The 17,614-nt window shown below is 44.5% G+C and overlaps 1 protein-coding gene across 2 annotated transcripts in view; it reads right to left on the bottom strand.

Annotated features, from left to right (window-relative positions):
- LOC122804127 (putative transcription factor p65 homolog) overlaps nucleotides 1-17,614 on the bottom strand; it is a 2,378,992-nt gene that overhangs the window by 638,538 nt on the left and 1,722,840 nt on the right. For both annotated transcript variants that reach the window (XM_044073775.1, XM_044073774.1), the window contains one exon: nucleotides 5,123-5,338. In XM_044073775.1, coding sequence (XP_043929710.1) covers nucleotides 5,123-5,338 — 216 coding nt within the window. The remainder of the gene's footprint in view (nucleotides 1-5,122; nucleotides 5,339-17,614) is intronic.

Genomic DNA, 17,614 nt, shown 5'->3' with positions numbered 1-17,614 from the left:
GAAGCAAAATCTGTCCCCCCTGCTGGGACAGCAGACAGGGGGGGTCTCGATGTAGGTGCCAGGGTGGCACTGCTGTCAGACTGCATAGGAGTGGGTACCAGTGCTGGTGTGGCCACTCTGGTGCAACAAGGATCATCCTTGGCCTGTCCAGCTTGATCTTGAGGAGTACCTTTGGAAGGAGGGGCAGAGGGGGAAAGCCATAGATTGAGAGGTTTTCCCATGTGAAGGACAGAGCATCCACTTTCCAAACTTGGCTGTGGGAAATTCTGGTGCAAAATTTGTTTAGTTGATGGTTTTGGGGGGGCGGATGCAGAGAGGTCCACCTCTGGTGTTACCCACGTGTGTATTAGAAGTTTGAAGGAGTTTGGTTCCATTTTCCACTTGTGTGGGTTCATTAGATTTCTGTTTATGTCATCTGCCAATGAATTTTGCTTGCCTGGCAGGAATTGAGCTTGCAGGTGCACTTGGTTGCTTAAGGCTGTGTCCCACTGAGCCATGGCTAACCTGCAGAGTGGGTAGGAGTGAGTTCCTCCCTGCTTGTTTATGTACCACATAACTGTGGTGCTGTCTGTCTTTATCAGGAGTTGTCCTGGCAGGATAAGGTATTTTAAGGCTGTCAGTGCATTCTGTACAGCTAACATTTTTTTTGACTGATATACAAGTGAATTTCTCCTGGGCTCCATTTAACTTGAATGCATTTGCCTGCCTTGTGAGCCCCCCATGCATAGTCCGATGCATCTGTTGTCAGAATTTGGAAGGTGGGGTGTTGTGAGAAAGGGAGTCCCTTGTTGTGGTTGCAAGCCTCTGCCCACCAAAGGAACTCTGTTCTTAGGCAAGGAATGATAGGAATCACTGTTTCAAGGTCCTGGGAATGTTGACACCAGAGACTTTTTAAGTACCACTGAAGTTTCCTCATATGCAGTCTTGCATATGGAATCAGTAGAATACATGAGGCCATGAACCCTAGGTCTTGCAGTATTTCTCTTGTAGATAGCTGGGTTTGGGTGGCCAGTAGTTTGAAATAAGTTGTCAAATAAACCTGCTTTTCTGGAGTGAGGAATGCCATCTGGGAAGTTGTGTTCAAGCTTGCTCCCAGGAATACAATCTTTTGGCTGGGTACCAGATGTGATTTACTTTCGTTGATGGTATACCCCAAAGACGTTAGGAGTCTCTTTATAAATGTCAGGTGCTGAAGTAGCAATTCCTGACTGTCCACCTGAATCAAGCAATCGTCCAAGTATGGGTACATTTGAATATGTCTCTGCCTGCAGTAAACAATGGCTAAAGCCAGGCACTTTGTGAATACCCTGGGCGCAGTAGATAAGCCAAAGGGAAGTGCAGAGAACTGGTGCATAGAGCCTGTCCTGAAATATAGACATTTCCTGCAAGATTCCCTTATAGGGATGTACAGATGGGTGACTAGCCAGGAATCCTTGGCTAGCATAGGAAGGAGCTGCTGGAGTGTAAGTATTTTGAATTTTGGTACAACCAGGAAGGTGTTTAAGGTTGATAGATCCAGAATAGGGCGCCGAGAGTTCTCTTTCCTGAGCACCAGGAACAGCCTGGAGTAGAAATCCTGTCCCCATTGCTCTGTTGGCACAAGTTGAATAGCCCTGATACTGAGAAGAGAAAGTAATTGCTTTTGGGCCTCTGTCCACTGGTTTGGAGGAAGGTCTGGCAATCTGCTTGGGGTTGGCAGAGAGTGGAAATAGAATCTGTATCCCTGGGATACAATGTTTCCCATCGGTCTTGGGTAATATACTCCCAGTTTTCTGCATGCAGGGTGAGTTTTCCTCCTAGGGTTGCAAGTACTTGGGCATGTCTGGGAAGGATTAAGGACAAGTCATTGTGAATATTTTCCATGGGGGGGGGGGGCTTACCACTCCTAGTTTTAGAAGAGGGAGCACTCCATTGTTTAGATCTGTGCATACCCTGAGACTGTAGTCATTCTGGTCTGCTGCCCTTGGGTTTGGGCTGAGAAGGTCTGGAAGGGACTGGAAAGGACTAGTTTTTTGAAGGCCAATGCCTACTGAATCTAGGTGGGCTGTACCTGTAAGAAATCGTTAACAGTCTGCATGGATTTAGCTTTTTCCTCCATCTTTTTAAGAACAACTTCTGCTTTAGAGCCAAACAAACATTCCTGGTTTAATGGAGCATCAAGTAATTTGGCCTTGACATGGGCTGGCAAGATTTCTTCCTTCAGCCAAGCATGCCTTCTTAGAACAGACCCAGTGACAGCGGCCCTGCAAGATGCTTCTAAGGCATCAAAACCACACTGCAAAATATGTTTACCAACTTGGTTTGCAGAATGCATTAAGTCTTGCAAGTCCTTATTTTCTGCACAATCAGAAATCAACAACATTTTTTGTTTAATTAGATCAATAATATGCTGCTGGCACTTCAATATGTGAAACTGACAATTTAAAGCCCTGATGGCAGGAGTTGCAGAGTTATATACCCTCTTACCCCATCTGTCTAGAGCCCTAGGATCTCTGTCCAAAGGGGTAGGGGTTTTTTGGCTGTAGAAGCCTTAATACCTTTAGGTCCCTGGGAAATGGTCTCTGGATCCGCAGTGGGATTTTTAAAGAGAAATCTGTGAGTCAGGTACTCTGTAGTATCAGTCTTCTAGGAGCAGGTGGTAAAGTATCAGTGGCAAGGCTGGATTCCATGAAGACATCATCTACAATATCCCGGACACTGGGAATAGCTAGAGGCCTATGCTGAGGCAAGTCTAAAAATTCCCAGAGTCTCTTTTTGGACTGTGGGTAGTCCTGGCACTTCCAGTGGAAATGCTCTTTTAGGGTATATATGCAAGGTTTCACCGAAAGAAAGGTCCTCGGGGGGGGGGGCTGAGGGAATTGAATCCTCTGCATCTGAGTCCTCATAGGTAGATAAGGGTGTCCTGGTAATCACAGGGGTCAGAGTCATCAGACTCATGGTCTGAAGAATTAGAAGGAAAATCAATTCTTTGTCTTTTAGAGGGGGAAGGCTGGCTTCCCCTAATTAAAGTAATAAGGTATTCAGCCATTCTAAGCATTTGGTTCTGTGGCATGGGAGCTTGAGAATGTGCTTTGGTCGTCTGTTTCCTAGGCGTAGTGTGAACTCTGGGCCTGAGAAATTCGGTAGATTTAGTCATTCACAGTAAAAACCAAACGGTGCTGGCAAGAGTTACCTCCAACAACAATGAAATGAACAGTAAAAAACAAAGCAGGAGGAAGCAGCCACAGCTGTATAGAATAACAGCTTTATTAGTAAAAGAGGTGAGTGCTTTCGTGGCACCAGCCACTTCATCAGACAATCAAAGAAGAGTAAAACACAGCATTTATACCAAGATTTTCATTGTCATCAACTATTAATTGGGTAGTTGATAGCAATGAAAATCTTGGTATAAATGCTGTTTTTTACTCTTCTTTTATTGTCTGATGAAGAGGCTGGTGCCACGAAAGCGCTCACCACTTTTACAGATTTAGTCATTAACGAAGTAGTTGGTTTGATACGAACATCAGAAAGTATGAATACACCCTCAGAAGCCGGTGCCTGCACAGCGGCTCCGGACCCATCCAAGGTAGAGACATCTGCAGGTTCCATAGTTGAAGAAGCATCTCACGGCATACCAGACTCCGAATGGGTCTTAGTTGAGGCCTGCCAATCAATAGAAGCAGGTAACAGGGGCTGTGAAAGCGCCTCACTGAGTACCGGCGGACTGGCGACTAGCTTAATGGAAGTGTCATTGGCAGTTCTGGACCTATGCAGTCTGTATCTTTATCTTTGCGTTTTTTTGGAAGAACGGTAGTCTGATGGCTTAATGAAGCCATTTAGGAATACGGAGAACAAGAGCGAAAGAATTTAGAGACAAAAATAGACAGGTGATGAACAGTTCAGGCATTGAACAAGGCACAAAACAGACAGCGAGGGACGTCATGGTCTGGGTTTAAACAGGTGACGCAGTAAGAATGAAAATCTCTGTGAGGTATTTGCTTTCCACAGGCAAAACAATTAACTTTTTCTGACATCTGTTAGAGCAAGAAAAAAGGATCCCCAAACGGGGTACTTAGCTGCAGAAGACTTCAGGTTTGCAACTTGAAAAACAAAAATTTCAGGTAGCTGCCGACCGGGACTTGCAAACTGCTTCTGCTTCGGGCTCCCGCGCGGCAAGAAAAGCTGATTTAACAGCATCAGCTGCATGTTTTATACCCCTGACGTCATGGATGAGGCGACAGCATCCGACGCAGAAATTCCAAGACTCTGGTATTCGGGCTGACTGAGGGCTACCTGGAGGCAAATAATCCAAGTGTGATGACTGCAACAGTGAAACACGAAGAACATCTACAAAACCACTCCTTTTAATTTACTTGGTAATTCTCCAAGTGCCAGTGTTATCAGAGTATCCCAGAGGAGCTGAAGTTTATCCGGAAACCCATAGGGTTCAAGGCAGAAAAACAAAACATGGATAGGATGTCATCCTATCATAAACTATAAACACATGCATGTGTGGTATGTATACACACACATATATATATATATATATATATATATATATATGGGTTCATGTCTATGGATCGAAAACTTACTATATCGACATCCACTTCACCGACATCTAAAATAATCGACACCGCAAATCACGGACTTTTAACAGGTAAGAGAATTAAATTTCTCTAATCATGCCTACCAGACATGCATAACACTGCCATACTTACTAAAACATGGTAGGCATGATTAGCGAAATTTAATTCTCTTACCTGTTAAAAGTCCGTGATTTGCGGTGTCGATTATTTTAGATGTCGGTGAAGTGGATGTCGATATAGTAAGTTGTCGATCCATAGACATGAACCCATATATATATATATATATATATATACACACATACACACACACACACATATACCCCCCCCCACACACACACACACCACATTATTAGCTACGGACAATTCAGTGGGTACTCAATTTGCTATAGTATGTCTTTTGAGGTGTAGGACACTTAAGCTCTCTAAAACCCAAGGAGACAAAACAAAGAAAATGCCATAAGTACAAGAAAAAAAAAAAAAACAATATATCAGCATAAAAAAATGACAACCACTTTTCTCTAAGGGCAGAGTTGCATCTAAAAGTTGTGTAGTATTACCTTCAATTACAGGTAAGTACTGGAATTCCATTGGTTCGCTCACTTCTTTATCAGAAGGACGACGCAGCTGCATTTGAACCTTCACAGGAGCCTTTATCTTGAGATCATAGTATGCTGGTGTCTTGAATACAATTGCCACTTGTCTGTGGACATCTGCCTGTGAAAATGTCCCTTTTGCTTCCCATGAACCTTCAAAGAAACGCACTTCTATGTCTTCTGTAGAAAACATTTGGAAGAAACATTATTTTTTCTGTTTGTCCAACATATCTGCCTAGCAGTCTATCACCAAGTCTTCAATAACCAAACAACTGCAAAAAATGACTGCAATAATTCCAATATTTAACTTTAAGCAAAGTGAAAGTTTTTAAGAATTTTTTGATAAGGAAAACAAAAACCCAAGGTTAATCTTTTTAAAATGATGACAATGTACCATCTATTACCTTAACTCATTCATTCCTAACAAACGTGGGATGTGATACCTATAAGCAGTCTTACATTCTTCAGCATTTTTAATCAAGTTTAAAAACATGACAAGCAAATGTAAATATGCTGTGAAAAGTAAAAAGAATTTAAAAATTACAATCAGTATTTCAGTGAAGACACTGTTCTTATAATGATGAAAGTCAATTTATTCAAAGTCTTTATGACAATATAATTACATTCAAGAAACTTCAAAATTTAAAATTTTCTCTAGATTTTCACAAACTCTCCATATACTGGAAAGCATACAACAGAGACACCAAGCACTGTCAGCACTTTGTTCAGCTTAACTTCATAAGATGCCAAACAATTCCCTTTGGCATCCATTACAATGGCCTTAAATCACATTTAAGGGTTCACCCTTTGAGGTCAGCTTATTTACATTCGAAATATAACTGATAAATAATCACCAATACATTGCAAACTTACCATGCCCATTCAGTTCTAATGTCAAAACACTTATAAACAGGTTGAGCTTTGGTTATAAATATCTTGAAACTTCATGAGCACTGCTTATATGCCATAAATGTAGTCATTACCATTTTAATAAAAATCCTACGAGGCTAAAAGCTTAACAGTTCGATTTACTTAAAAGCCTGCTTCTTCACCTAATCTTGTTAGATTAAGTACCATTTATAGCACTTATTTTATCTCACACCTTTTGATGTACAGACAAAACTCATAACCACTTCAAATTCACAAATGATTCACATGATCCTAAGATTACCCCAGGAAGTATATCATATATTAGCCAAAGTCAAAATAGCAAAAATGATCATCTTCACATCATAAGAAGTCTGGACAAAACCAAAATAATTGGAGGACAAAGGCCCAAGAACAGGGACAAATTTGAAATACTGTGATTACAAACTTAGAAAGTTGCTAAAATAATAGATTTTGTGTTAACATGCATCTTCTGAATAATGTGATGGCTGAAACTCAACTGTACATCATTAAGGACTGCATTCCTCTATGATTTGCCAGAAAACCATATATTTTATGAGAACTATTAAGGAAAAATATGGACAGTTCAGAGGCATGAATTAATTTTCAAAGTAAATTTTTTACAGCTGAAAAAATGTGCAGTCTACTGGTCACAGTTTGACACTGCTAGTTGATAAAGCTGTTGTACTGAATGATGTGGCATACTCAGTTACACAAAGTAGAACATTACACTATAGTATAAAACAGAATCATGTGTGATACATTTTTTCAGTGGTACAAATTGGACCATTGGGTCACAAAATAAAACCGAATCAATTGTGCTACAAGAGTTCAGACACTTAAAAGCAGCCTTACAGTTCTACTACTATTATCCTATTATGCTACTTCCCTGCTTGTTCTCAAAAGTTGGGAGGTTGAAAAACATGGGAACCTACTGCCTTTTTTATCCTCTTAACCCATAAACGTGCTCTGTGTTTTTACAAAGAAATCATTACAAGGCATTAGAAGATTGCCACTGCAGGCAGGTGTCATGTGAACTAATGAAAACATTTCTTCATAATAAGAGTCTACCAACCAATAGTGGACCGACTTTGAAATTAATCAGCTAAATATGTATTTGGAGAAAGACACTGTGAGCTACTTAATTCATTCTTTCAGTCATTTTCGCTTACCTGCTAGTAAGACGAAATAGTCAAATAATGGGAACAGGAATATCTCTGCATTATTACAAATATCACTGGGGACCACCTACACAATGAATCAGAACACAGGTGCTGTATGGACAAAGGGCAAGTTACAAACATACTAGTGTCACCTTTCCCAAGAATATCTACACCTTTACAGAATCACCCCCTTAAGGATATCCCACTTAAAAGTCAGTCTACCTCTCAACACAAGTGTAAACATGTACCATAGACTCTTAAAATGAACTGTAGTGTGATGCGTCATACTGTGAAAAATGGGGCGCTACTACACAATGACAGTTACAAAGAATCATCATGTATTTTTATCAATAATCTTCATTACACATACATATTATATTGCTAATTAGTTCAGCTAATATTATTTATGTAATTGTTATATTATACTGATCTGTATACATTTTCCTCTACTACTAAACTGAATCAGAGCATCTTTTTCTTATTATCCCTTTGTGCCTGGGTAGTGACTGAAAAGTGTCTTTGCAACAGACACCTACCCTGGTTATCAAATAGAATATATATATATATAAATAAGGCAACTCAAGGGAGTTGTTTCAGATCTCTGCTGCTGTTACCATACTATCTACATTTACATATGCTGTGTGTACCGGTACTGTCACTCAGAATAAAGTGCAAAAATATTAGCACTGTCTTGGTGTGGTGAAATCAAGTTTACTGATGTATCTTATGCACAGATGCCAAAATAAAGATACGAGTTTGCTCCCTCACATCAGTCAAAGTGAATTGGTACAAAGGAACTGAATTAGAAGTTATGTACCTACCATAACGTTCCATGTTAGTTGTCTTCTCTCGCCTTCTTTCTTGCTGGATGGGTTCGGAGCCGATCCTTGGCTCCGAGTCGGCACTTGCTAAGCTCAAGAGTCACTTCCACCAGCTCGAGGCAGCCCCATATCCCATGATGCAAGGCGGAGATTACCCAGATCTCGTTTGGTAGCTAGAGGAAAAAATACCTACTATCTTCCCCAAGGAAAGAACAACAACTAACCTGAGAAAAAAAATGTAAGGGGAACCCAGGTAACTAAGTGCAGAGCTAACTGGTGTCCAAGGGAGAAATCTCCCAGAGAAGAGGATAGTTCAAGGTCTGTCCAGGCTAGGGGGACAGGAGGGAGGGACGCAAGAAAGAAGGCGAGAGAAGACAACTAACATGGAACGTTATGGTAGGTACATAACTTCTAAATGTTAAGTTGTCAATCTTGCCTTCATTCTTGCTGGATGGGACCGCGTCCCTAGCACCTCTATCCTGGGTGGCTCAATGGAAGAGACTCTTGAGAACTGTGGAACCAAAACTCGCCCTGTCCCTGGAGGCCAAATCCAATTTGTAATGTGAGACGAAGGTATGAGGAGTGGCCCAAGTGGCTGCTGCATAAATAGTGTCCAAGGGTAGTCTAGCCTGAAAGGCCGTAGATGTGGCTAGGCCTCTGGTAGAATGTGCTTTTGGTATTGAGATCAGCTGTTTGCCCCCAAGCTGATAAATATAAGAAATAGTGGAAGACAGCCATCTGGATAAGGTCACCTTAGAAACAGGGAGACCTTTCTTATTTTCAGCATAAGAAAGAAAAAGCTGATCAGACTTTCTAGATTGCTTTGTTCTGTCCAAGTAATATCTGAGTTGGCGATGATCATCTAGGCAATGCAATTTTTGTTCCGCCCTGTCAGAATAATTGGGAAAAAATACTGGAAGATCAATAGATTGGTTCAAATTTGTCTTAGAAGCAACCTTGGGCAAAAAGGACGGATTAGTTCTCAAAGATACTCTATCCTTGTGGAAGACCAAGTAAGGGGGACGAACACAGAGAGCATGAAGTTCAGACACCCTTCTAGCCGAAGTAATAGCGACTAGAAAGAGTGTCTTCCAAAAGAGAAATTTTAACGAGCATGTAGCAGCCGGTTCAAAAGGGGGAAGTATTAAGGATGCCAGTACTAAATTTAGATCCCACTGCGGTGGAGGATCCCTAACAGGGGGTTTAAGTAGGAAGATCCCTCTGAGAAAGGCTTTGCAAAGTTTGTGAGACAATGTTCTGGTCTGCAAATCCGACATGAAAATTCGAGATTGCTGCCAGCTGGACTTTAACTGTGGAAGAAGAACCACCAGAGTGAAAAATTTCAGCTAGGAAGTCCAAAACTGACTGAATAGGGGCAGTAAATGGATCTATGTTCTTAGACCTTGCCCAAAAGGAAAACCGTTGCCATTTGCTAGAGTAAATCCTTCTGGTAGAGGACTTTAGAGAAGCTACTATGATATCCCTAACGGGATTAGAGATCATAGAAAGCTTGGCTAAGGAAGGAAGTGGAGCAACCAAGCAGTGAGGTTGAGGGAACGAATGGACCGGTGCAGTTGACCCGACTGGTGGGTCAGAAGATCTGGAACTGGGTCCAGATGCCAAGGCTGCACTACGAGATGTCGATGAAGGAACGGGAACCAAATTTGTCGAGGCCAGTAAGGAGCAATGAGAATCAGCTTGGCTCTCAAGTCGGTAGCTTTCTGAAGCACTTGAGGAATCAACGGAAAAGGGGGAAAAGCATAAAGAAGTCCCCGGGGCCAATCCTGCGTTACAGCGTCTCTGGGGGGATGGCCTGGAAGTGGAAAGAGAGAGAAGAAGTCTGGGTATTTGCTGTTTTGGGGTGTAGCAAAAAGGTCGCAGCAAGGAGGGCCCCACTTCTGAAAAATCTCTTCCGCTATTGATTGTTTGAGAGACCACTTGTGAGGCATGAGTATAGCTCTGCTCAACCTGTCCGCTATGATGTTGGTTTTCCCGGGGATATGCGTTGCTATCAGAAACCGCTGAGAGGAGATCGCCCATTGCCAAAGTCTGAGAGCTTCTCGACACAGAGGATAGGACTTGGTCCCGCCCTGTTTGTTGATATACCATACTACGGACATGTTGTCCGTGTGAACTGCGATAGTTCCTAAAGGAAGAAAGTCGTTGAGGGCTTGCAACGTTAAAAGCACGGCTCTCATCTCTATGACATTTATATGCAGGTGGTATTCGAATGGTTGCCACGTGCCATGGACCATCCTGCCCTGATAATGCCCCCCCCACCCGATCAGGGAGGCATCCGAAGTGACCGTGGCTGCCAGGGGGACAAATGGTCTGCCCTGATGGACTAGGGGGGAAGAAATCCACCAGGATAGGTGGCTCTTGCAGATCTGTGTGACAAGGATCTTGTGACGCATGGGCAACTGCTGGAAGGACCATTGGGTAAACAACATCCACTGTAGGAGATGCATGTAAAAGCGGGCCAGAGGAAGAAGTGTGATGGCAGCTGCCATTAGGCCTAACACTTTCAGGACCAACCTGGCTTGTACCTTTTTGCTGAATAGGATGATCCGAACATGATTCTGGATATCCAGGATTCTTTGATTTGTTAGATTTGCTGACATCAGAGTAGTGTCTAGATCTGCGCCTATAAAGGTAATAGATTGGCAAGGCGATAAGGAAGACTTTTCGAAGTTGACAGAAATCCCTAACTGGCTGCAGAGACGTAGAGTGTAATCCCTGGCCTGGAGAAGTTGATGCCTGGTGGTGGCTGTGAGGAGCCAGTCGTCTAGGTACGGAAACACCTGGAATCCCTGACGTCTCAGGTGAGCCGTGACCACTGCCATGCATTTGGTGAACACTCTGGGGGCTGTGGTGAGACCAAAGGGCAGGGCTCTGAATTGAAAATGACTGGTCCCCAGCCGAAAGCGGAGAAACCTTCTGGAGCGTCTGTGGATTTTTATGTGATAGTACGCATCCTGAAGGTCTATAGAGCACATCCAGTTGTCTTTGTCCAGAAAGGGCAAAATCGATTGAAGTGTGACCATCTGAAAACTCGTCTTTTTGACGGAATTTTTTAGTCTGCTGAGGTCTAATATTGGTCTCCAGTCTCCCATCTTTTTGGGGACCAAAAAGAACCTTGAGTAGATTCCGGATTCTAAATGGCCTGCTGGAACTGGCTGGATGGCCCTTTTCTCTAGAAGTTTTGAAACCTCTAGCTTTGCAATTTCCCTTAGATCGGGTGGAACATCTGGAGAGGATCCTTTTTGAGGGAAGGGGCTTTTCTCGAAAGGTATTTTGTAACCCTCGGATATGATCGACTGTACCCATTTGTCTTGAGAAAGGGAAAGCCAGGCTTCTGGGTACAGTGACAATCTCCCGACTGCCTCCAAGGGTGGGCAGTCGGGCAACACCTCAGGGATGCTGGAAGGGCTGGTCAGAGAGAGGCTCTCTGCTGCCCTGGTTCCGCGAACCCCCTCTGCCCCTAGGGCGGCGTCTGTTGTTATTACCCCCTCTGCCTCGGGGGTAAACTGACCACGTGCGTCAGGCGTGACTCCTTGAGATTTTCGGAACCACATTTTCCCTCCCTTCTGAACTTTGGGGTAAGGCCTTGAAGGGGTGGAGAAACGGACTCCTACGGCAGAAAGAGTCTTGCCGTCTTGCTCGCACCTGGTCAAAGTGTCCTTCACCTGAGGTCCAAACAAAGTTGTCCCATCGAAGGAAGAGTTTGTGAAGGACGCCTTAAAGGGGTCTGCAAAATTGCAAAGTCGCATCCAGGACTGACATCTGAGAGCCACTCCTGTGCCTGCAGCTCTACTCGCTCCATCAGCTGCATAAGAAATGAGCCGCATGGAGGCGTTAGTTATGGAATTTAGGATTCCCAGCTGAGAGGCAATCTTCTCTTGAGCCCCAGCAGCTGACGGATCCTGTACCACCTCACCCAATTCCTTGAGGATATCTCTCTGAAGTCGAGCGAAGTGACATAGATAATTCAGAGAACGCATAGCAAAGGTCGCTGAGGAAAACATCCGCTTACCATACCTGTCCATGGTCCTAGACTCCTTGTTAGGAGGATGGACGACTGAAGGATCTGCAAGTTCCTTTTTGGTGGCGGCCACCACCACCATGGCATCAACCGGGACACCTTTGGTGAGAAACTGTTTTTCAGTGGGGGCCGTGATAAATTTAGAAGGCCTCCTGGGGACTGGTTCCACAGAATCAGGAGATGCGCACGCCTTTCGAGCTATCATGTCCATGAGGGGGTCGAAAGGCGGAGAAACCCAGGAGGTGGAGGGTCAAGATCCAAAAGCTTCCAGGTATACCGACTCATCCTCGGAGGGGTTAATGGAGGGCCAGTTCCCCCTCTGTTTCAGGAGCTCAAGAATGTCTGAAAAGGAGACATCCTCAGAGGGGGATCTTGGGGACCCCTCCAACTCATCTAAGTCGGTATCTGATGTCGTAGACTCAAGGGGAGTCTAAATGCTTCCTCTTGCAAGTCCTCTTACGCGGGGGTTCCCCTGAAGGATCAGGAGAAACCTCGGAAGAGGAAGGTATTCCCAATGGGGAAACCTGGGGCGATGGATCTCTGGGTCCAGGAGCAAGAGAGTGGGAAGAGATATCTACAGGCACTGAAGAGAGAGGAGCTAAAGGGACCGACTGTTGACTCAGCTCGGGGGCTAGTACACTCCTCATCACCTCGAAGGCTCCCCTCCCGGGGAGGACCGAGATCTCCCGCTCCGAGGAAACAGGAATCCCCGGCCCCACCGAAAGGGAAGGCTCCGAAGCAGATGTCGGTGCCGAGCTTACCAAAGCCAAAGCTCCGAGGGGGAGAACGGGGTCGGACAAGGGTCCGATGCCACTCGCCCCCTCGGGACTGACAGGGAAAGCCCGATGACCGGATCCTTCCAAAGACGGTCTCAAGGAGGAGATAGGAGTCTAAGACGACTGAGCCAAAAGGAGTGGTATCGGCTCCGAAGCACCAACAGTCACAGTTCCAATAAGCTCCAGCTCCGAGCTCTGAAGGAGAGTCGAAGGAGGAATTTCTGGAGGGTGTGGAATAGCGGTCGTCTGCTGAGACGGGCTCTGAAGTATCTGGGCCAGTGCCTGTGACTTCAGCAGTCTACTCACCACTCTCTCCAAGTCATGGTCTGAGAGTCTGGAAGACCTTGAGGATCGGCTCCGATGGCTCCGCTCCGAAAGTAAGGGAGAGGCTGGAGCCGAATGAATAGACTCCAGCGATGGAGATCTGGATCTCTTTCTCGACAGAGCCATCGGAGCCGAAGAACCTTCAGTTCCAGATGGAGCCGACAACTTGTCGGCTCCGAGCTGGGTCAGAGATGTGTCGGCTCCAGCCGGAGCCGACAGGCATGGAAGCAAGAGTATCGGCGCCGATACCGAACCTTCAGAGAAGGAAGGATTGGCTCCAGCCGGAGCCGATGTCGACTCCGAGGGAGTCGGAGCCAAGGCTGAAGGCTTGGACACTGAAGCCTAGGCCTTGAGAGGCTTTGAGGGCTTCCCCGAGCCGGACTTAGCCAGGGAGCTCTCAGGCTTTAATAAGCCCCTGAGAATAAGTTTATTTCTACGTTCCTGCAGGACTCTCTGGCTGAAGGAGTGGCAAATAGCACAGGAGTCCTGCAGGTGTAGAGGTCCCAGGCAATAAATACAAGAAGTGTGACCATCTGTCAGAGACATCTTCTGACAGCACGAGTCACACTTCTTGAAGCCTGAGACCCTAGCTTCTTTAGACATGACTGCCTCAACACACACACACTACACAGTCTGTCCAAAAATTAAACTAGATTAACAAAAAACAAATACGGGGAAAAAACACACAGACACACCCAAACAAACCCTGACAGGAAAAATATAGGAGGGGTAAAGACCTAAGGCCCGACTAGCAAAAATATAAATAAAGGGAACGGACACTAATGGGAATAGGGCTAAGTGAATCGGGAAGTTAAAGTTTTATATATATATATATATATATATATATATATATATATACATATATATATATATATATATATATATATATATATATATATATATATAAATATAAAGTACTGGGGTGGACTAAAGTCTAAGAAAAAAGGAAGAAAAAATTCACTTACCAGGAGCTGGTAAAAAGTTACCTCATGAGCGAAGCGGCAAACGAGATCTGGGTAATCTCCGCCTTGCATCATGGGATATGGGGCTGCCTCGAGCTGGTGGAAGTGACTCTTGAGCTTAGCAAGTGCCGAGTCGGAGCCGAGGATCGGCTACGAACCCATCCAGCAAGAATGAAGGCGAGATTGACAACTTAACATCATATAATTTCTTTGTATTTGTTGTATGAATGCACACATCACAGTCACAGTCTGATCACGTAATGCTGTCTTTCGGCTTTTCCCGGTTAAGTGTCGCCACAGCGGAACTCTGGTCCTATAATGATTGGCAGTAGATTTTAAAGAACGCCGAGGTGCCAGCTGGACTTCAACCTTCAAGGAAGGCACGCCCTTTTATGCATGTCTTTCAAACGCCCACCCAACCGTGGGGAGGACATGCAGATACCACACAGAAGGCACTCCCCACACTCCAGCTGAGAATCGAACGGGAGAACCTCTTGCTGTGAGGCCACAACACTACCACTGTACCACTGTGGAAGCAATTCCTTAAGGGGAGTTTCGTTGTATGAGAATCTACAGTAGATATTCTACAGAAATATTGCAAGAACAAGTGACTGAATGAAGAAAGTACAGTTTTGTACCTACCATAAATGTAGATGTTCGAGTGTATATACTGCTGCAGTCATCACACTTGGGTTATCCTGCTGTCAGGCGGTTCTGCAGTCGGCCGAATCCCAAAGTCTTGGTCCGGCGTCGGTTGTCGTCGCTTCTTCCCTGATGTCAGTGCGACAGGGGGATAAAAGAGGCAGTCAACGCCATTTTCTTCAGTTTTTGTTGCCCCAGATGTCAGGTGCCCCCAACTAGGAAGGCAATACAAATAACTATGCAGAATACCTTAGTAGATAAACAATAGTACTAGCTGTTAACAAATACAACATATAGGCATGCATCCATTAGATTGATGTACATGGAGTTATAACTAACACCCTGGTATGTAGAGGGGATGGTGGGAGGGTAACCTGGACTGCAGCAGTATATACACTCGAACATCTACATTTATGGTAGGTACAAAACTGTACTATGTTCGTCTAATACTGCTGCAGTCATCACACACGGGTTGAATCCCAAAGCTATGGATGGGTGGCTGGTACTAAACTGGGTTAGGTGAAGCTAGGATGCCCTGCAGAACTGCCGTGACAAAACCAGCTCTGGTTTTTGAGTATAATGGAAGGTGGTAGTGCTTGGTAAAGGTGTGCACTGAACTCCAAGTAGCTGCCTCCAGAATGTCCTTGGTTGGAACCCCCCCCTGAGAAAGGCTGCTGAGGTTGCTGTAGCCCTGGTAGAATGGGACCGAATATTAACAGGCACTGCTTTCCAATGGTGCCAGTAGCAAAAACGGATACAATGTGCTATACATTTGGAGATGGACTGTTTTGAAATAGCCTTTCCTTGTGAACCTGCAGCATAGGATACAAAGAGTTGGTCAGTTTTTCTGAAGGTCTTTGTCTTATCCAAATAGTAATGTAGCCGTCTGTGAATGTCCAAAGAGTGAAGGAGTCTTTCTCCTTTATTCTGGGGGTTTGGATAAAAGGTGGGTAAATGAATGGTCTGATTCAAAGCCACACTGGATACTACCTTTGGCATAAAGGTAGGGTTAGTTCATAAAGAGACTCTGTCCTGATGGAAAATGATGAAAGGTTCCACTGCCATAAGTGCCTGTAGTTCTGAGACACTGCGTGCTGAGGTGATAGCCAGCAACAGAGCTGTTTTCCATGACAAGTATTGTAGTTCTGCTGAGAAGGCTGGTTCGAAAGGAGACGGTGTTAATTTTTCTAAAACGAAGTTGAGGTCCCAAGCTGGCATTGGGGGGTTTTGGGGGGGGTCTTATATTCTTAGCCCCTCTGAGAAACTGCCTTAGTAAAGGGTGTGAGAATATGGGAGGATCTGTATTATATTGAGCTGAAATGGCTGAAGCATGGATCTTAATGGATGAGAAAGAAAGGCCTTTGTGTAACATCTCAGTTAAGTATTGCAGTATTTGAGGAATGTTTGGTATCCAAGGATTTTGGCCTTTAGCCTGGTTCCATGCACAAAATCGTTTCCATTTGTCTGAGTAAGTTTTTCTGGTGCTGGGCCTCCTGGCCTCCAAAATGACATTCAGGACATCCTTTGAGAAAAGTGTTGATTGATAATTCAAGGTATTCTCCATGCAGCTAAATTTAAAGTCCTGAGCTGACTGTGAAGGATCTGAGAGTTTTGCCGAGTCAACAGAAGTGGGAATTGAGGTAAGATCCATGGAGGGCTGTGAGTCAAGGTCCTTAGTAATGGGTACCAGTGCTGACGTGGCCAGTCCGGAGCAATGAGGATCATTTGAGGTCTCTCTGATCTGACTTTCAGTAATACCTTGGTCGAGAGAGGTAGTGGTGGGAAGGCATAGACTGTCAATGCTGTCCAACTGAATGATAGGGCACCCACTTTCCAGGCTAGGGAATGATAAGTCCTTGTGCAAAATTTCTGTAGTTGGCAATTGTTGGGGGAGGCAAATAGATCTATGTCTGGGCGTCCCCACCTTTGAGTTATCATTGAAAATACTTGTGGGTGTAGTCTCCACTCGTGAGGATCTGCCAAATTTCTGCTTAATTCATCTGCCAATATGTTTTCCTTTCCTGGCAGGAATTGTGCTTGCAGTTGTACTTTGAAAGTCAATGCTGTGTTCCACAAGGTCATTGCCTGTCTGCATAAAGGGTAGGAGTGGGTTCCTCCCTGTTTGTTTATGTACCACATAACTGTGGTGTTGTCTGTCCTTATTAGTAGTTGTCCTGGATGCAAGAGGTCCTTGAAGGCTGTCAGTGCATTTTGCACAGCTAGCATCTCCTTTTGGTTGATGTGTAGATGCATTTGTTTTGCGGACCATTTGCCCTGTATGCACTGTCCTGCCATGTGTGCTCCCCAGGCGTAGTTTGAAGAGTCTTTTGTCATAGTTTGGTTTGCTGGAGGTAAGACAAAAGGAAGACCCTTGTTTATTTGACATGCTTGAGCCCACCATAGGAACTCTTTTTGAAGGCAGGGGATGAGAGGTATACTTGTTTCGAGGCTGTGCCTGTGTTGAGTCCATAGACTTTTCAGGTACAATTGTAATTTCCTCATATGCAGCTTTGCATGTGGAATTAGTTGAATGCAGGATGCCATGAACCCCAATGCCTGCAGGATTTTTCTTGCAGTGAGCTGGGTAAAAGTTGCCATCTTTTTGAAGTATTGAGTCAGTTGTTTTTGTCTGGCGTGAGATAAGCCATCTGGGCCATTGTATTTAACCTGGCACCCAGGAATATTATGTCTTGTGAGGGTATTAGCTTTGACCTCTTTTTGTTTACGGTGTACCCTAGGCAACTTAGCAGCTTTGTTACAAATGCCAGATGCTGTAATAGAATGGCCTTGCTGTCCGCTTGGATCAGGCAGACGTCCAGATATGGATAAATTTGTATT

The sequence above is a fragment of the Protopterus annectens genome, chromosome 6.part0 (genome assembly GCF_019279795.1).
Source record: "Protopterus annectens isolate FY-2018-M chromosome 6.part0, PAN1.0, whole genome shotgun sequence".
Lineage (NCBI taxonomy): Eukaryota > Metazoa > Chordata > Ceratodontiformes > Protopteridae > Protopterus > Protopterus annectens.
The sequence above is the reverse complement of the archived record's forward strand: the minus strand, read 5'-3'. Positions and strand labels throughout refer to the sequence as shown.